General features: G+C 43.1%; 1 protein-coding gene across 3 annotated transcripts in view; it reads left to right on the forward strand.

The window, feature by feature from the left end:
• The window catches only part of LOC147101722 (disabled homolog 2-interacting protein-like), an 824147-nt gene that overhangs the window by 130535 nt on the left and 672252 nt on the right, over positions 1-21360 (forward strand). For all 3 annotated transcript variants that reach the window (XM_085965569.1, XM_085965573.1, XM_085965570.1), the window contains exon 2: positions 9260-9381. In XM_085965569.1, the coding sequence (XP_085821695.1) occupies positions 9260-9381 (122 nt within the window). The remainder of the gene's footprint in view (positions 1-9259; positions 9382-21360) is intronic.

The raw sequence follows: 21360 nt of genomic DNA on the forward strand, positions 1-21360 counted from the left end.
CCCCCCCCCCCCACTGCACCCATGAGCTGAGTGTGCATATCCATTGCCTGGGTGTTCATTTCAGCGATGAGCTGCTCCTCCTCTGCGTCCAGTGCAGCAGGATTCGCTGGCCCACTCTTCCTCCGGGGAGAAGGCCCCCGAGCTTCCCTACCCCCATCGCGTTGCTGCAGCCCGCTGGATCCTGGAGCTTCACCCTCATCAGACACTTTCCCCCACCTCCCCCCCCCCCCCCCCCCCCCCCCCCCCACCCGCTCCCCTCCAGGGAAGACGTGTTCTCAGTGTGGGTATGGGCTTCCTCGGGAGAGGGTGGCGCTGATGCTCCAGCTTCCTCTTCCTCCTCACCTGCAGCTTCACTCCCACTGGCAGCTTGAGGGCCCGTCTCCTCAGCTGGTGAATCTCCATCTGAAAGCAGGGCGGTACAAGAGTGGCTTTAGCGTGTGGACAGGGGGGCAGTGAGGGAGGAAGGAGTGCAGCGATTTAGTAAGTTGGATTGAAAGTGTGGCTGGTGTTGTGAGGGCCAAGTGGAATGAGAGGAGAAAAAGGTGGTGACCTTACCATTGCTGTCCAGAACGGGGTCGACCTCTCCAGGGGCGACGGGACCGATCACCTGGCTTGCCACAATCCTGTGGACGCGCGCCTCGATCGCTGAGGGGTTGCAGCTGAGGCCACCCTCCACCCGTCCATTGCTGCTGTCTCCTATTATGAGATAGCTTGGCCTGCAAGAAAAAGGATGGCGTCTGAGTAAATATACAGCCATGGTCTTGCCTGATGTGCCTCCCATAATTGTATAGCCTTTATTCTATGCAAAGTGTGCAATGTGCGTGTATGTTTCATGAGAGGGCCATAGGTGTTGGATGAGTGTTGGGCATTGGGGTTTTAAGACCCTCTGGCCATAGTGAGGTTGAGATGGAGGGATGAAGAGGTATTGAAAAAAAGCCACTCACCCTGACGACCCGAGTGAGGTCGTTGAACTTTTTGCGACATTGAGTATGGGTCCTGGTCACCATGCTCCTGGAGGAGACGTGCTGACCCACCTCCTCTCACCCTCTTCTGTAGTCGCATGGCAAAGCTCTCCTGCCACTCTCAGGGTAGAGTATTGATCTCCACCGTGCCAACCAGAGCCTCCAAGGCCCGCTCGCTAAAGCGCTGAGATTGTTCTCTCCCTCTCCATAGTCCTTGGCTAGAAAATGTAGTCACAGGTCCGTCCAGGCCGAGATTCAAGGCTCCAATGAGCAGGGTGTGGCTGGAGAGCAAGATCGACTCTCCCCTTTAAGAACTGTCTGGCACCAGTGTGTCTGTGTTCCATCGCTAACTGACATCACCCGCGCTCTGAGTTAGCGCCTTGCTCCTCGGCCTTTGCGCCTTAAGACAGGTGTGCAGCCCCTGATTTAGCGCTCCAATCGCCTCCAGGGGCGATAAAAGCCAAGTTTGCAGTCAGAGGTGATAATTAGCGCCAGGCGCAAAACGTTGCGCCCGGCCAATAATTGTGCCCCAAACGGGGCGATACTGACTTTCTCCCCCAAGATGTCTTACTGCAATTATATAGGGCCCTGGTGAGACCACACCTGGAATATTGTGTACAGTTTTTGTCTCCTTACAAGGATATACTTGCCATAGAGGGAGTGCAACGAAAGTTTACCAGACTGGTTCCTGGGATGGGGGGATTGTCCTATGAGGAGAGATTGAGTAGACTAGGCCTATATTCTCTAGAGTTTAGAAGAATGAGAGGTGATCTCATTGAAACATACAAAATTCTTACAGGGCTTGACAGGGTAGATGCAAGGAGGATGTTTCCCCTGGCTGGGGAGTCTAGAACCAGGGGTCACAGTCTCAGAATAAGGGGTCGGCCATTTAGGACAGAATGAGGAGAAATTTCTTCACTCAGAAGGTTGTGAATCTTTGGAATTGTCTATCCCAGAGGGCTGTGGAGGCTGTCGTTGAGTATATTCAAGACAGAGATCGATAGATTTTTGAATATTAAGGGATATGGGGTTAGTGCAGGAAAGTGGAGATGAGGTAGAATATCAGCCATGATCTTATTGAATGGCAGAGCAGACTCAAGGGGCCGAATGGCCTACTCCTGCTCCTATCTTGGGGACACAGATTTAAGGTTTTGGGTAAGAGATACAGGAGGGATGTGAGGTAAAATGTTTTTACGCAGCGAGTGGTGAGGACTTGGAACTCGCTGCTGACGGAAGTGGTGGAAGCAGAGATGCTCAATATTTTCAAGGGGAGACTGGATAGGTACTTAAGGGAAATAAACTTTCAGGGCTACAGGGTTCGAGCAGGGGAATGGGACTGACTGGATTGCTCGACAGAGAGCCGGCATGGACTCGATGGGCCGAATGGTCGCCTTCTGTGCCGTTATGACTCACTCTTATGTTCTTATTACCTGATACTATTTGCATAAAAGCATTAGGAAAATAAATCTGATCAAAACTAAAGATGACCCAAGGGAATTTTGCATTGCATCAAATGGTCTAATATTAATTTTGCATGTGCATTTACCTAACTAGCTATCCCTAGTTCTCTGAAACATTTCATTTTTTAAAAAAAAGCAGGCTGTGTGTACCGCAATAGTCACTTGTAGCTGTTAGGAATTCAGGTCTGCTGTAGATCCTTTCTCAGGTTAAATGGTGTTAATTGCTTCTGTAAGTGTTCTGAATGTCTTACTTTTGTTGACTCGCACTGCCCTATGTCTGCTTGTACAATGGTGTAACCCAGGTTCTAATCTAAACAAGATATTCATCTTTTGCATATGTACTGCTTCAATTTCTCCTGAAAGCAGACTGAGCAAATAAATGACGGGACTACAAGATACAAATCGTTAAGCTGCTTTATTTCACAGTAAGATGAATGTACAGAACAGTTATGATCAGACTTCCTAATTCAATCTGTACAACTTATTTCTGCGTAGTAGTACAAAATAAAGAACAGTCCATGCTACCCCACAAAGAAATAGGTCTTATTAACTGACTGAAACAAGATGGCTTCTAACTATCCTCCAGCATTTCTAACCACTTTTCCTCAGTGAAAGCCATCACAGCGTTCCTGTTTTTTTTAAAAAGCTTCTCTGCCTGTGGTTTTTCTTTTTTTTTCCTTTACAGCCAGAAAGAGATCAAAGACTTTGCAATACAATGGGTGTGAGGTGTTTCTCAGTTACCAAAGACCCCATCTTCCGATTAGGCACTTTATAGCCTTCCGGACTCGATATCGAGTTCAACAATTTCAGATCATAACCTCGGCCCCTATCATTTTTACATATTTTTTTATCCACACCTTTGGTTTGTGCCTTTTCCTTTTTTTCTCTCCCACATGGTAGCTGTCTCTCACTCTGCCAGCGCATTTCACACTTCATCTAGAGCCATCCTTTGTCTCTTTACCTGCCCTATTACATCTCGTCTCGCCTTGAATATCTCTTAATGTCTCCTCACCTCTCAGACCTTCCCTTTTGTTCTTTCATCCCCTCCCCCATTTCCCAGCCCCCAAACTTGCTTTTTCATCCGTTAAATTTCCTGCTTTTTTTCTCAGTTCTGACGAAGGGTCTTCGACCTGAAACATTGACTCTGTTTCTCTCTCCACGGATGTTGCCTGGCCTGCTGAGTTTTTCCAGCATTTTCTGTTGTTATTTCAGATTTCCAGCATCCGTAATATTTTGCTATCGTACCAAAGACAGGTTACTGCTTATTTACATTGTCAGGAAACAACAGCAAAGCTAACTCATTAGCAACTTAACTACCTCTCAAAAAAGGTTGCAGACCCCCTTTTTTTTAAACATGCGTGACTGCATTATGTTTTTAAACACATTTAAAGTAAGTCCTTTTCCCAATCCTTTCAATGCAAAATGTCCAAAGGATTCTGAAATGTGACAATAGACATGGACGATAATTGTGGCACGATGACAGCACTGGAAAATACCGCAGGTAATCATCACACATTTTATAGGTTACAGTCCCGATTTTAGAGTAGACAACCAAGTGGGAAAAGGACATTCACACTTGTGCATAAATTGTGTCCCCACAGAATATAGAAAACTAAAAAGCTAAAACTCATTCATGTGATTTTTACGGTAAGAAAAATTGTGTGCTGTGCTTTTGATGGACTTAGTGTGGAATTTTTGCTGGGGTGTTAACTAAGGAAGATGAAATAAAATAAAATCTCCAATGGAGAATAACTGACATAAAAACAGAAAATACTCAGCAGGCCAGGCAGCATCTGTGGAGAGAAACAAAGTTAATGTTTCAGGTCGATGACCTTTCATTAACTCTGTTTCTCTCTCCACAGATGCTGCCTGACCTGCTGAGTATTTACAACATTTTCTGTTTTTATTTCAGATTTCCAGTATCTGCAGTATTTTGCTTTTGTGTGAGAATAACTGACGGGTTAAGTTACGAGGAGTGATTACATAAATTAGGGTTGTATTCCCTAGAATTGAAAAGGTTAAGGGGTGATCTGATGGAAGTTTTGAAGATATTAAGGGGAACTGATAGGGTAGAAGGAGAGAAACTATTTCCGCTGGTTGGGGATTCTAGGACTAGGGGGGCATAATCTTAAAAATTAGAGCCAGACCTTTCGGGAGTGAAATTAGGAATCACTTCTACACGCAAAGGGTGGTAGAAGTTTGAAACTTCCGCAATTGATGCTAGATACAGTGTATTGTTAATTTCAAATCGGAGATTGATAGCTTTCTGTTAACCAAAGGTACTAAGGGATATGGGCCAAAGGCAGGTATATGGAGTTAGGTTGCAGATCAGCCATGATCTCATTGAATGGCGGAGCAGACTCGAGGGGCTGAATGGCCTACTCCTGTTCCTATGGATTTCATTGTCACTTTGCTGTAGAGAGAATGGGGGTGGGGGGTGGTAAGAAGGGAAATACAACTTCTACTAACCATTGCATTTGCCTATATAAAAACCTCACATTTTTATGAATGTAGCAATGTGCTAGAAGGGAAATTGTCATTGCAGTCATCTAACTGGTTGAAACCTTCCTTGCAGGCACAAAGAAACGTAATTGTCTTGTGTAGTTTTGTGTGTGTGCATGCAGTAGACAAGTGTTTGGTTGTGTCCAGTAGAAATATCCACAGATTGCTTAATGGAAGTAACTTGTTATAAACTATTGCATGCACAGTGCTTTTCTGAATTTATAACACATACATCTAATGATTCATTAATTACCAATATGTAGACGAGCTTAATAAACTGCATTTCCGCTGATGCCAATACTACTTTTAAGAAAGGGCGATTTGATAGTTGGAGATTTCTGATTATGTGGGGGTTAAGTTGGGACATGTAACGCCCATTTTCAGGCACCACGTGGCCTCCTCAGGCTCCAAAATAGTGGTCAGGAAGAGTGCGCACACTTGGGACCAGAAGTGTGCTGCCTGCCATATTGGGTAAGAACAAACGCGAGGCGCTCTTTACCCACGCCTGAAGCACGTGTAAATAAGGGGCCTAACCCCTGCTGTAGTATTGGTTTGCCCTGAGACAGCCAGTGCCAGGGAAACCAACTCTAAACATCTCTTTTTTTTTTTTTTTTTTAAAAGGTAAGTACTTAATACAATCACCATCCCGATCATTGCAGCCCCCGGTCTCAACCTTCAAGTCCTGGCCCCATCCTCTGATGTCCCTTCTCCACCCCGACTTCCAATACCCCTCTGACCCCTGCGGCCCCGATTACTCCCTTCCTGGTTCCCAATGTCTCCCCGACACCTGAGGCCCCTGACCCCCGATGTCTCTCACTCTACAAGAGAGGGGGCGGTACTGGACCTAATTCTAGGGAATGTGGCCGGCCAAGTGGAAAAAGTGCTAGTAGGTGAGCACTTTGGTGATAGTGACCATAATATGGTAAGATTTAAGGTGGTCATAGAAAAGGACAGGGATGGGCCGGAAATAAAGGTTCTAAATTGGGGGAAGGCCGATTTTAATAGGATAAGGCAGGATCTGGCCAAAATGGACTGGGATCAGCTACTTGTAGGAAAATCCGCATCGGAGCAATGGGAGGCTTTCAGAAGGGAGATTGAGATCATACAATGGCAACATGTTCCCGTAAAGGTCAAGGGTGGTTCCAAAAACCACAGGGAACCTTGGATGTCAGGGGATATACGAGAATGGATTAGGAAAAAAAGGAGGGCTTTTGGTAGATACAAAAGGCTAAAGACGGAGGAAGCCCTAGAGGAGTACAAAAAGTGCAGGGGGATACTTAAAAAAGAAATTAGGAGATCAAGGAGGGGCCATGAAATAACACTGGCAAGCAAAATAAAGGAAAATCCGAAGATGTTTTATAAGTATATTAAGGGTAAGAGGATAACTAGGGAAAAAATAGGGCCCATTAGGGACAAAAGTGGCATTCTGTGTGTGGAGCCGGAAGATGTAGGAGGGGTTCTAAATGAATTTTTTGCATCTGTTTTCACTATGGAGAAGGACGATGTAGACATAGAAATAGGGCGGGGGGACTGTGATATGCTCGAACATATTAACATCGAGAGGGGGGAGGTATTGGCGGTTTTAGCTGGCCTAAAAATGGATAAATCCCCAGGCCCGGATGAAATGTATCCCAGGCTGCTGTGTGAGGCAAAGGAAGAGATTGCGGGGGCTCTAACACATATATTCAGGACCTCTCTGGCCACAGGGGATGTGCCAGAGGACTGGAGAACCGCTAATTTAGTACCATTATTCAAGAAGGGAAGTAGGGAAAAACCGGGGAACTACAGGCCAGTGAGCCTAACATCAGTGGTAGGAAAATTATTGGAAAAAATTCTGAGGGACAAAATTTGTCTCCACTTGGAGAGGCAAGGATTAATCAGGGATAGTCAACATGGCTTTGTCAAGGGAAGATCATGTCTGACTAATTTGATTGAATTTTTTGAGGGGGTGACTAGGTGTGTGGATGAGGGTAACGCAGTGGATGTGGTATACATGGATTTCAGTAAGGCCTTCGATAAAGTCCCGCACAGGAGACTGGTCAAGAAGGTAAGAGCCCATGGAATCCAGGGTGCCTTGGCACATTGGATACAAAACTGGCTTAGTGGCAGAAGGCAGAGGGTGATGGTCGAAGGTTGTTTTTGTGACTGGAAGCCTGTGGCCAGTGGGGTACCACAGGGATCGGTGCTGGGTCCCTTGCTGTTTGTGGTCTACATTAATGACTTGGATATGAATGTAAAAGGTATGATCAGTAAGTTCGCGGATGATACAAAAATTGGTAGGGTGGTAAATAGCGAGGAGGGCAGCCTCAGTCTGCAGGACGATATAGATGGGTTGGTCAGATGGGCGGAACAGTGGCAGATGGAATTTAACCCGGAAAAGTGCGAGGTGATGCACTTTGGGGGGACTAACAAGGCAAGGGAATACACAATGAATGGAAAGACCCTAGGCAAGACGGAGGGTCAGAGGGATCTGGGTGTGCAAGTACACAGATCCCTGAAGGCGGCGGAACAGGTGGATAAGGTGGTAAAAAAAGGCATATGGGATACTTGCCTTCATTAGCCGAGGCATTGAATATAAGAGCAAGGAGGTTATGATGGAGCTGTATAAAACACTGGTTAGGCCACAGCTGGAATACTGTGTGCAGTTCTGGTCGCCACACTACAGGAAGGATGTGATCGCGTTAGAGAGGGTGCAGAGGAGGTTCACCAGGATGTTACCAGGGCTGGAGCGCTTCAGCTATGAAGAGAGACTGGGCAGGTTGGGTTTGTTTTCCTTGGAGCAGAGGAGGCTGAGGGGGGACATGATTGAGGTGTACAAAATTATGAGGGGCATAGATAGGATGGATGCTGAGGAGCTTTTTCCCTTAGTAGAGGGGTCAATAACTAGGGGGCATAGATTCAAGGTAAAGGGCGGGAGGTTTAGAGGGGATTTGAGAAAGAACTTTTTCACCCAGAGGGTGGTTGGAGTCTGGAACTCACTGCCTGAAAGGGTTGTGGAGGCAGGAACCCTCACAACATTTAAGAAGCATTTGGATGAGCACTTGAAATGCCATAGCATACAAGGCTACGGACCATATGCTGGAATATGGGATTAGATTAGACTGGGCTTGATGGCCGGCGCGGACACGATGGGCCGAAGGGCCTCTATCCGTGCTGTATAACTCTATGACTCTATGACTCTGAGCTACCTGAGGCCACAAACCCAACCCCATCGCTTATCTGTGGGCCGCTCGCGAACAGCGACTCAAACTTGCAGCACTTACTTGTCTGGCATCCTGCAGCGCTGTCTTCAGTGTCATGAGGTCTGAGGCCCAATATCCAGGGCTCCTCTGACCTCCCCATTTGTGCTCAGGGTAATTACCCTGTGTGGGGTTGGGGGGCTCCCACAATGGCTGCTCCTGAATTTCTCCCAGTGCCTTTGTTTGGGAAGGAGTAGTCTTTCAGTATCTTGGTTATGCAACTTTTTACATGCAGAACTTGACAACATATTCAATTTTATTTTTATATGGATTTATGGAACTAAATATTCTTATCTCTCTTACTCAAAGAAATAATGAGTAAAATCAAAGCAGCTCCATAAATTTATATTGCAATTCTTTGAAGATGAATTTCAAGATGGCAGTGAGTCGCATGTGAAATCACTTGCACATATGCAAAAGAAGTTTCCTTTTTCATCCCAAGCACTTTAATTCAGCAATTTTTGACTATAAAGTAAATCAGTCAATTCATGAATATCCAGGGAGGCTCCTCTAGCAGCTCTTGCACTACTGGACAGAATACAAGGAAAAGATTGTTTTTTTAGGGACTTCCTTCATCCTATCTGTCGCCATCTATCACTGTGTATCTTCCCCCCTCTCTCGTATACAATCTTGTCTGTTTTATTGATACAGGCATTACCTTGTTCCTCTGAACTTGTTCCTTATAAGCACCCCATAAATCTCATCACACAACTTACTGCTCTAACTCAGTTTTTCTACAGAACCATAACATTTTGTAATGCTTTACCTTTCTCAGCTTAAAGTCACCTAATCACAGATTTACCCTGTTTTCCTTTTGCTCTTTGCAACCTTTCCATCCAGTACTATGGGCCTTACCCCTTCACCTTGCTTTCTCAATAAAATAAATGCTGGTGAGAGGCAGCTGAAGTGTATTAATGGAGCTTGTTTTAATCCCTATTAAAATTGTAATTTTGGCTAAAGTGAAAGCAAATAGCAGGGAACAGCCTCATAACTAATACTAGCTTTATCTTGAGTTGTCAGGTCAATTTGCTTGTGAAAACATGAGACATGCCCATCACTTCCTTGTAATGTTGAAAATGTGCATTCTGTTTTTCAGATGTAAGAGGTCCACCCACACACAGAATATCTTGTGGAAAATCACACTATGAACGTGCAATATGGAACACCAAATTTTGTGTTGTCACAGATGGTCAGTTGCTGTTGCTGGATAAAGAGGAGGTATGTGAAAGTTTATTTTTTTAATTGTATATGTATGTTGTGTACTACAAATAACTACATTTGCATTCAATTAATTTATCTTACCATTTGAAATGGGGACAGTGAGCACTCATTGGGTGAAGACGTTGAGCTATACGGCCCAGGAAGGCCCCAGACTGAATTCTTGGTCTGAGCTGAATTATATGACCTCAGCTGGGGCAACTGTTGGATACCACAATTGAATTCTGTTCCCAGGCCAGGGAGGAAAAAGTCAGACAGGCTTCCAGTGACCTCTGCTGAAAAATACATGTATGTGGAATAACAACAGAAAATGCTGGAAATACTCAGCAGGCCAGGCAGCATCTGTGGAGAGAGAAAGAGAGTTAATGTTTCAGGTCTGGGACCCTTCATCAGAACTGGAAAAAGCTGGAGATGTAACAGATATTAAGCAGGTGCAGAGACAGGGGGGTGGGGGTTTAGGAGGGGAGGAAGGAATAGAAAGAATATCCTGTACTTTTGTAAGAGGCAGGAAAGATAAAATGTTGCAAATGGCAATGGCAAAAATCATACTGCATGAAAAATGGGGGCAGGGATAATTACCTGAAATTGTTGAACTCAATGTTGAGTCCGGCAGGCTGCAAAGTGCCCAATCGAAAGATGAGGTGCTGTTCCTCGAGCTTACGTTGAGCTTCATTGGAACAATGCAATAGCCCGAGGACAGAGAGATCAGAGTGGGAGTGAAGCGGTGAATTAAAGTGACAGGCGACCGGAAGCTCAGGGTCACCCTTACGGACTGAACGGAGGTGTTCTGCAAAGCGGTCACCCAATCTGCGTTTGGTCTCCCCAATGTAGAGGAGACCACATCGTGAGCAGCGAATACAGTATATTATGTGGATGTTGGATGAGGACAGATTCTCACCATAAAGCCCCGTGTAATGTATTGGTACCACTGGAGTAATCAGATACTTGTAAAAGGAACAAACACTTTATTTTGCACATGCCAGCAACTGCATGGCACAAATAGAATGTGTATACCCATTTGATCTTTTTCATGTACTCTGTAAGGGGTCATTTTAACAAGCTTATGGTGTGCTAGATCGGTTTTGATTTCGCACTGCTCGTGAGCGGTTCCGAAGCGCTCCCCCCTCAACGGTTCTAGACACTGGGCTTATTGCCAGACAACCTTGATGTGTGGCCCAACTTGTGACTCGGAAGACAAATGGATCAGGTGAGACAAGGTGAGTTTTAAATCAGAAATATCTTTATTTTCAAGGAGAATAAACACAGAGAATGCAAGGATCAATTTAGACAAAAATCATTAGCACGTCTCCCAATGGGAACTAAAATTTAACACAAGGAATAACTTTGACTATCTTAAACCATACAACAATTCTTAATCAGCGGTATACTAAAACGGGGGTGGGAAAAGCGCACGGACACATCGAGGGATAAATCACACTCCTGAATTACAAAACCCTTAATGTTACAAACCCTCCCATTGCTAAAATATACCTCAACTATGTCAGTTAGGTAGAGTTGGGCCTTTATGCTCACCAGAATTTTAAAACCCTCCTGGACCTTGGTACTCCTTGTTACGTCCGGGATCTCCAATCTTCCTTATGGGACCGGCTCCTGGACCCGCTCTCCTGCACAAACTTGGAAGTCCTCCGAACTCCTCGAGCCGTCTCCTCTTCCGCACGGTCTTCGAACTCCTGATGGTATCTGGACTTGGACTTCACTGCTTCTGGTGAATCTTGTGGATCTGTCTGAGTCTGGCTGAATCTCTCTCCTGCACAATCTTGAAAGTCCTCCGAACTCCTCGAACCGTCTCCTCTCCACTCGGCCTTCGAACTCCTGATGGTCTTGGATCTGGACTGAACTTCTGAATCTCTCTCTCCTGCACAATCTTGTGGGTCCTCCTCGCTCTGTCCTTGACCTTGTGTCTGTGTGAATCTGTGATGGATCTGTCTGAATCTCACTGAATAAGAAGTCTTGCTGTCGATTCTCCCTCCACAGTTATACTGTTTCCTTGTCCTTCTCTCGGCGCCAAATCAGGGGTTTTCTTTTGTCAAGGTAATAGGCAAGCTGCTTTGACAAAAGCAAGTACTTTATTTTAATGTCTTGTAAATGAAACTGATGGGATCTGTCCTGTGTCCCTCTGAGTTTGGTACAGATAATGTTTTTTTTTCTGTGCTCAGCGATTTCAGAGATGGGTTTGCATTTTGCTAGCAATTAGCGCACCTCCAGGTGCAAATACTTTTGTTTACGAGTTCGTTACTGCTGTAACCATATTATCATATCAATAGCAGTAAGTTTTGGAATCTTCTAATCGGTGATGACTCAGGCTGCTGTAAGATACTGCTGGTGTGTCCTTTTGAACTGAGCCATGAGAACTGCCAACTCCATCTTGTGTTCTCACAATGTGGCCATTTCAGGGGTTTTACCAATCTAGACTGTATTTTCTGGATTTTGCGAATCCTACAACTCACTTCCTTTTCCAGAACGCCCCACACAACCTGCACATGCTCAGTACTATATGACAAAAACAGATTACCTGGTCATTATCACATTGCTGTGCACAAATTGGCTGCATTTTCTACTTTACAACAGTGACTACACTTTAAAAGTACTTCATTGGCTGTAAAGTGCTTTGGGACGTCCGGTGGTCATTAAAGGCACTATATAAATGCAAGTCTTTCTTTCTTCTCTTTCTAGACTTGACTATTCCAATGTACTCCTGGCCGGCCTCCCATCTTCCACCCTCCATAAACTTAAATTCATCCAAAACTCTGCCTGTATCCTAACTTGCACCAAGTTCCATTCACCCATCACCCCTGTGCTCACTGACCTACATTGGCTCCCGGTTAAACAACTCCTCTATTAAAATTCTCATCCTTGTTTTCAATTCCTTCCATGGCCTCGCCCCATCTTATCTCTGTAACCTCCTCCAGCCCTACAAAAACTTTGAAATATCTGCTGTCCTCCAATTCTGGCCTCTTGCGCATCCCTGATTTTAATTGCTCCACCATTGGCAGCTGCGCCTTCAGCTGCCGAGGCCCTAAGCTCTGGAATTCCCTCCCTAAGCCCCTCTGCCTCTCTACCTCTCTTTCCTCCTTTTAAGATGCTCATTGAAACCTACCTCTTTGACCAAGCTTTCGGTCATCTGCCCTAATGGCCCAGAAATTCGGGTCGGAGGCTTCCCACGGGTGCAAGCCTCCGACCTGCACTTACCTAGCACGCCGGCCGTTGTGATGTGGGCCTGTGTGGTATTCTGATCCTGGGCCTCCTCTAGCTGCTGGCGCGCAGTGCTTGCGTATCCCAGGGGCGCAGTTAGTTCGAAGCATCCCCTGGGATCATGTGGGCCATGGAGAGCCAATGGTAGCAGGGGATGCCCATTCATAAATTTGACAGGAAGAGCTGTCAAAACTATAAATGTAAATCAGCCCCAAAACATAACTAAAACTTCAAATAATTTTTTTTTTAAATCACATTTTAAAAATAACTATAAATTACATAAAATAACTATTAAACAATAATTTACATTTTTGAAAAAATGAATTACAGTTTCTAACGGGGTTAAAAATAAACTTGCCTTTCTTTAAAGTATTTAAAAATAATAAATCTGTGGAAAAAATGTTTTAATTTTACTTAATTCACCACTTACCTTGTTAAAAGCAGGCCTTGCGACTGCTTTTTAAACGCACAGCTGCTGGAGACTTACCCTCCTGGAGAAAGCTGCAAAAAAAACGTAAGTTCCAGGCGCACGTGCTGCCTCTCCGGCGCACGCGTTCCACCTGTGAACTCCTTCCTTTAAGGGAACGGAGGTTCCGGTTTCCCACGCATGCGCAGCGCATGCACGAAACCGGCACTTTCGTTGGGCCTACACGTGAGTACCCAGCGCGTACTCATCCATGGGGACCTGAATTTCTGGGCCATTATTTCCTTATGTGGCTCGGTGTCAAATTTTGTTTTATAACGCTCCTGTGAAGCGCCTTGGGACGTTTTACTACGTTAAAAGTGCTATATAAATGCAAGTTGTTGTTGTAAGCCAACACTGTTCATTGTAAATTTTATGTTGTGATACAACTCCAGTCAATATGAAATCATTTTAAGCAACTAATTATGTGTGATCCTATGTTTGAATTTGCTGAGCTTGTGTCCAGGGGTTTGCAGTAACTACGTGGTATAGAAAATTTGCTGTGTACCCAAGTCTATTTTTGTTTGTTTGTCAAACAGATAATTTGCAAGCAAAATCTCGCCTTCAGTGGCATTGGCTTTGACCTTTAGCTTCTCTAAATTAGCAGGGTCAAATTTTTTAATTAAGTAGTGTCAGCTAATTCTACTTTTGTAGATAGTTTTGTGGTGCAAAGATTTGACTGCCTTTTGGTAGTAGTGTCTTGCATGAAATAACATAATAATGTACAGCACGGAAATTGCATAGAATGTACAGCACGGAAATTACATAAAATGTGTAGCATGGAAACAGGCCATTCGGCCCAACTGGTCCATGCTGGTGTTTATGCTCGACAAGAGTCTCCTCCAATCCTTCTTCATCAAACCCCATCGGCGTAACCACCTTCTCCTTTCTCCCTCATGTGTTTGTCTAGCTACCTCTTAAATGCATCAATGCTATTTGTCTGAACTACTCCTTGTGGTAGTGAGTGCCACATTCTAACCGCAAGGTACCATTCTTCCTAAATCAGAGTACTAATGAGAAATGTAGGCAATATCTACATAACACACAGTCATTACAGCACTACATTTCACTAATTAAAATTAAATTGTAAGTTGATTTTTTTCCCAAGATACTGAGTTATTTCCCAAAAGAACCTCAATTAAAATTGTATGGTCATACAGTTTAGGATATCATCATCCAGACAAAACATACTGCACGAAAATATAAAACGAATTGATCCTCTAGATCGGGGAGGTGACTAATTTGTGGAGGTGACTAATTTGTGGAGGGGGAGGGGAGGGGGCCATGGTGGCAACAGCCCACAGTACTCGGCCCACAGCACTCCTCCTCCTTGCTTGCCCCACAAAAATCATTCTGACTTTTTTGGGCCTATTCTGCTCTGGGTAAAGAAGTTTCTCCTGAATTCCCTATTGGATTTATTAGTGACTATCTTTTATATTTATGGCTCCCAGTTTTGCTCTCCCGACTAGTGGAAACATCTTCTCTACGTCTACACTATCAAACCTTAATCTTAAAGACCTCGATCAGGTCCAAAAAACCTTTGTCTTCCCTTTTCTAGAGAAAAGAGCCCCATCCTGTTCAATCTTTCCTGATGGGTATAACCCCTCTGTTCTGTTATCATCCTTGTAATTTTTTTTGCACCTTCTCCAGTGCCTCTGTCTGCCCCTTTCCATTGGGCAGGCAGAGTTAAAATCATCCTTTGTATCTTTCCTAAAGGTTCTAGACGATCAACTAGTTTTATATTTTTGTGCAGTATGTTTTATCTGGGTGGTAATATCTGAAACTGCATGACCATACAATTTTACTTGAGGTTCTTTTGGGAAATAATTCAGTACCTTGAAAAAAATCAACTTGCAATTTAATTTTAATGAGTGAAATGTAGTACTGTAAAGACTTTGTCAATCAGTGTTATGTAGATATTGCCTACATTTCTCATTAGTACTTTGATTTAGGAAGAATGAAACCTTGCTGCAGTCGGAGATTGGTGGCTGATAATCTGAAGATTAATGAGAACTATAATAAATCTGGTTACTTCTTCTGTTTTTCTTGGTTTATCTTTAATTGCTATTGAACCTATTAACATAGAAGATAGGAGCAGGAGTAGGCCATTCGGCCCCTCGAGCCTGCTCCGCCATTCAATGCGATCATGGCTGATCATCCAAGTTAAGTACCCTGCTTTCTCCCCATATCCCTTGATCCCCTTAGCCTTAAGAAATATATCTAACTCCTTCTTGAATATATTTAATGAATAGGCATCAACTGTCTTCTGTAGTAGAGAATTCCACAGGTTCACCACTCTCTGGGTGAAGAAATTCCTCCTCATCTCTGTCCTAAATGGCTTACCCCTTATCCTTAGACTGTGACCCCTGGTTCTGGACTTCCCTGCTATCGGGAACAGCCTTCCTGCATCTAGTCTGTCTAGTCCTGTTAGAATTTTATAAGTTTCAATGAGATCCCCTCTCATTCTCCTAAACTCTAGCGAATATAAGCCTAATCGACCCAATCTCTCTCCATATGTCATTCCTGCCATCCCAGGTATCAGTCTGGTGAATCTTCGCTGCACTCCCTCCATGGCAAGAACATCTTTCCTCAGATAAGGCGACCAAAACTGCGCACAATACTCAAGGTGTGGTCTCAGCAAGGCCCTGTACAACTGCAGCAAGACATCCTTGCTCCTGCACTTGAATCCTCTCGCTATGAAGGCCAGCATATACATTTGCCTTCTTAACCGTCTGCTGCACCTGCATGCTTACCTTCAGCAACTGGTGCACAAGGGCACCCAGGTCTCGTTGTACTTCCCCTTTTCCCAATCTATTGCCGTTCAGATAATAATCTGCCTTCCTGTTTTTGCCACCAAAGTGGATAACCTTGCATTTATCCACATTATACTGCATCTGCCATGCATCTGCCCAATCGCCCAACCTGTCCAAATCGTACTGGAGTTTCTCTGCATCCTCCTCACAGCACACACGCCCACCCAGCTTTGTGTCGTCTGCAAACTTGGAGATATTACATCTAGTTCCCTCGTCTAGATCAATATATATTGTGAATAACTGGGGTCCTAGCACCGATCCCTGCAGTACCCCAGTAGTCACTGCCTTCCACTCGGAAAAAGACCCGTTTATTCCAACACTTTGCTTCCTGTCTGCCAACCAGTTTTCTATCCAAGTATGTACCTTACCTCCAGTCCCATGTGCTTTAACTTTGCACGCTAGTCTCTTATGCGGGACCTTATCGAAAGCCTTCTGAAAGTCCAAATACACCACATCCACTGGTTCTCCCTTATCTATTCTAACAGTTACATCCTCAAAAAATTCCAGTAGAGTAATCAAGCATGATTTACCTTTTGTAAATCCATGTTTACTTTGTCTGATCCTGTCACTGTTTTCCAAGTGCTCTGCTATTACATCTTTTATAATGGACTCTAGCATTTCCCCCAATACCGATGTCAGGCTTACTGGTCTATAATTCCCCATTTTCTCTCTCCCACCTTTTTTAAATAGTGGGGTTACATTAGCTACCCTCCAATCCATGGAACTGTTCCAGAGTCTATCAAATTTTGGAAGATGACCAGCAATGCATCTAGTATTTCTAGGGCCACTTCCTTAAGTACCCTAGGATGTACATTATCAGGCCCTGGGGATTTATCGGCCTTCAATCCTGTCAATTTCCCTAACACCATTTCCCTACAAATACTGATTTCATTCAGTTCCTCTTATTAGACCCTATGTTCCCCGACATCTCTGGGAGTTTATTTGTGCCCTCCTTTGTGAAGACAGAACCAAAGTATTGAAACATGTGATGTAAAACTCACACTTTCCTGCACAGATTTCTATCCTCCGAAATATGAGGAAACAACTTTAAACAGCTGCATTATTTGCTTTTTGTTTGAAAATCAAGTAGAAATTGTAAACCAGTGGACCAGCATGCACACATGTAGATCATAATTTATTGCAGCATTTGTTTTTCCTTGTTGCTTTTCTCCCTATTTTTTCCATTTTGAACTGTTCACAGGGCAGTGGTATCACTGATGGGTTAAGTTAAATGAATGCAGGGATAAGATTACTACCTTTTAAAAATCAGTCCCATGTGTCATTTAAAAAAATAATTCTAGATCATATATTCATGATGAAATTTATGGATGTATTTTTTTTCTATTTTGGATCGATTATTTTACTGATAGTGAGTATTTATGGTTGGTGTCAATGACTTGCGCATTCTGTATAGTTGGTTAATGATATCGGCACTGAAGGAGTAACAATCTGTAATTCAAGGACTGGCGGTTTATCAAGTGATGGCCAGTATTTTATTATACAGTACTATGAAATATTTGGAGATTTCAGGCTTCATTCAGTTGGTGAGGCAATGACTATTCTGGTGGATGCAGGCATACTGGCAGTGACAGAAAATAATACCAATGAGGCTGCCCTCATAGGGAATTGGTTAATTAACCCTGACTAGCTGCTCCAAATTGGGGGACAGGTTCAATTTTATCCACAATGATTTAATAATACTCTCCTCTTAATGGTATATCATTACTTCTCCATGGTGAAAAATGTAAGGGTTTTTTAAATGTTGTTCTCGCCTATTCCCAATCAAAATTCAGGTAAGCAGGAAACTTAAAAAGATACGATCATTAGAATATTTTTAGAGTACAAAAGCATCAACCCTGGCAACTTCTAGAACTGATATTACAAATTCTACAGTGCCACCTGACTACAGGAGGAGTATTTCTGCTACAGTGAAGTTTTCTGAACAGTCAACTGTGAAACCTGATTGCCATAAGGAACACCAATTATTTTAGTGAATTTCCTTTACTCAATATAAGGGATGCCACTTCTGTTATTGTAACACATTTTCAAGATTGACTTAGTCAGTACAGGAAACTCTCGATTTACCGGCACCCAAACAACCGGAAATCTCGGTTAACCGGCAAAATTCAGGAGTAGGTTCAGTTAAGTTTTTCTTCATATTAGTGGCCGTTTCTTGATTCCTGGCTCTGTAATCGGGGGTTCCTGCACTTGTTGCTAAGCAAAAGGGATGCTTGGTCTGTGGCCGGGCTTCTTGCACCTGTTGCTAAGCAACAGGGAAGCCTGGATTTGTTGCTGTGTACGGAGCTCTCGTACCTTTTAACTATAACTCTCTGTAATCTGGACTTTTTGATAAACCGGCACCATGCCGGTCCCGTCGGTGCCGGATAAAAAAGAGTTTCCTGTATCCCATACTGGCTGATTGGGACTGGTAGTTCAAGTCAGTTAGATTCTTTAATCAGGATTTGCAGTTATACCTATCTAGGGCAAATAGATAAGACTCTAGGAAGTACATTTTTATCTTTGCCAAGGTTTGGCAGGATCTTTTAATTGGAATTGGGGCTGCTCTAATTATATTCTGGGAGAATGCATAAATGTATTATAACCCATTGTTAAATGCTACAATCTGTGTTGTGCTTTCTATTTGCTGCTTGGAATGTTACCAAGGGGCTGAAATTGAGGTTTTTGTGCTGCATTGCGAACTGCTCCAGTGTAGAAGTACACTGATTGCCCTGAAATTTGCATTGGAACTCATTAGAATAATTAGGTATATATGCTTCTTCAGTTTTGCCTTTACACAGGGAGCAACCCAATGGAGCAAGTATAATTTCTGGTCATTAATTAAGTCCAAATAAAAGGAATGTGTGCACTTAAAGGTGAATGCCTATAAATAGGGACACATATGTATTTCAACTTTATCAAGCTTCAAAATAAGTTTGATATTTGTGAGCCTTGGCCAAGGCTGGAGGAGAAGTGTCAGGCATAAATAATGTGAAAGGAAACCCAATGTGCAGTCACAAAACTAAAACTGTGAGCAAGAGAATGAATGATACAGCAGTGCTCCCTTGCTTCAGGAATGAATAAATGTACATGCAACTGCATAATGAGGATGCACACAAGGGGTGAGAAGGGTTGCCCAATTTGGCACCTCAGGGCACTATCTCCAGGTGACACTAGGGCAGCATTCATGACAGCAGTTGGTAAGTCTTATGTTCATTAATAACTAGACATTCTTATTATGAACACAGCTAGCTTCTAGCTAGTCATTTATTCAGTACACGTTCTCTAGGTACAGTATCTAGAGATGCAGCATGTGTGCTCCTGTGTGCAGGCTGCCATCTTGACTGTTGCCTTGTGGGTAGCCTAGTGCCTCATGGGTAATGTAGTCTTAATATATATACAGCTGGGTAGTGTAGTCTTATACATACAGCTATATACAGCTCTACGGCTCCACCTAGTGTCCACTATAGAATGACGTTATTGATCACTACAGTAAGCAGGCTCAATACTGTGCATGCTACCTGCAGGACTTGGGATTAGATGGAGAAGAAGACAGTACACAAATAAATCTGGCAAAGAAACTGTATCCAGCTATGCTATGAATCTTGTGGATGGCCAAAAGCTTGTTTGCAGCAAAGTGTTGCCTGTTCCACTTGTACTCCTCACCCATGTTAAGCCTTAATGCAACCTTACAGCTCATTATTTTTATCTCGTGCATACCCATGCCTTAAGATGACATCTTCAAGATACAATGTAGAACTGGAAACTTTGCCATACTCACATCTTCCAAGGGCTTAACACCTCAAGTCATTTTAGAACAACTTAGCTGCAAGATGCGCAGTCACATAAGTTAGTATGCTGGTGGTACATGTCTATCACTGTGTATGTGCTCCTTCAAATTGAAACCTCGATTTTTCTGCTGGCTCACCAAGTGCCATGTTAAAGGCCTAATCCTAACCTGGAAATGAGCTCCCTTGTTCAATCTCCTCTGACATTCTCAAGAAGGTCTGCCGTGATCTGTGGACCACCCTACCTGGCAAAAGCGGTGTAAAAATTTCCCAATGCTCTTCTTTTCCAAAAGAAAATTAATTGAGTGCTCAAGATTGAAGATTCCACATTTTGAACAGCTAAGGTGCTTAGAACCGGGTTAAAATTCCTTTGGGGTCCCATTATGTAATGAGACACAGATTTGCATTTATTAATGTGGTTTCTGGTGGAGTTTGGTGGGAACATTATCCACCGCCAAAGCCAACAGTGTTAAAATTGCAGATCAGAGGAAATGGAGTGGGAAATGAAGCAGTTCCATTTTAACTGCTCTGCGACCCCTTTCCCGCTGATCGGTGAAGTTAAAATCGCCCCCATTAAGTTTGTAATATGTAAATCTCCAAGTTATTTTCTTAATTGCTGATTTGTTAACCTGTGAAACTTAACATAATGTTCAAATTTTCTGAATTCTGATCTAAACGTTTAAATTTAGAGTTTGAGCATGCAGTTTGGTTGCAGTTTGAAGAATCAACCATGTATAGGGAAATTATTGAAGAACATCAGTGAGAGTGTTAACTATTGTGTAGTGAGGGATCTTGCAGGCAGTGCATGAAATGTATTGGTAAGCTGTGCTGGACATCCCATTGTCATTTGCAGTGCTATATATTCTAACGCTCTTGGATATTGTATCCCAGCCTTTATCGTGTTTCATTTTATGTTCTGGGAAATTCACTATCCTCTGCAATTAATTAAAATCTGCAAAATGCTTGGATCCTGAGGACGTTTTAATAGTGAGCAATGCTATATGCTGCGTCTTCCATCTGTTATAATCTAAAATTTTCACTCCAGCAATTAGATGATTTCATCAGTTTGGAAATTGCTCTGATTCTTCTGCTGTGGAAATATTGAAAGTACTTTTCATATTTCACTTCTTGTAGATCAGTACAACAGTTACCAGTATAGCCCTAAATGATTTCATTAAATATGCCCTGCTTTCTACTGGACATTGATGCATGTAGACAAGTTATATAATATTACACTGATATCATTACACTACTGTAAAAGGGAAAAAACAACGTTTTCTTGGATGATCGAAGTGATCAATCAATAAAAGACATGTTACACAATTTAAAAGATCACCTATAAATTAACATCCATTAACCAGGCAGAGAATATGTGCCGATCTAGCAAGCAGAGGTATATTCTGTGGAAGAATTATTAACGGTATTCTTGCATGATTTCTAAGTAGGTGATCAGTCTGCTAGAGTGAAATATGTAATACATATGTTTTAAAGCAATGATTCTGTGCACAGATGTGATAGAAAGAAAGTATTTCAAAGATTTGAGTGTATTATAGGCAACCATTAAGTTCTTTGCTGTAAAGAAAATATATACAGGGATATATGGAGGATACAAATGAGGAAGAATCTGGTCTCTGCTTGACAATATTCTGCAATTACATTATTTATTTACAAATGCAAATTTGTATACCATCATTCCATGAAGTAG

This window comes from Somniosus microcephalus, chromosome 23 (genome assembly GCF_052327205.1).
Source record: "Somniosus microcephalus isolate GS21.2 chromosome 23, FLI_Smic_1.0, whole genome shotgun sequence".
Classification (NCBI taxonomy): Eukaryota; Metazoa; Chordata; class Chondrichthyes; order Squaliformes; family Somniosidae; genus Somniosus; species Somniosus microcephalus.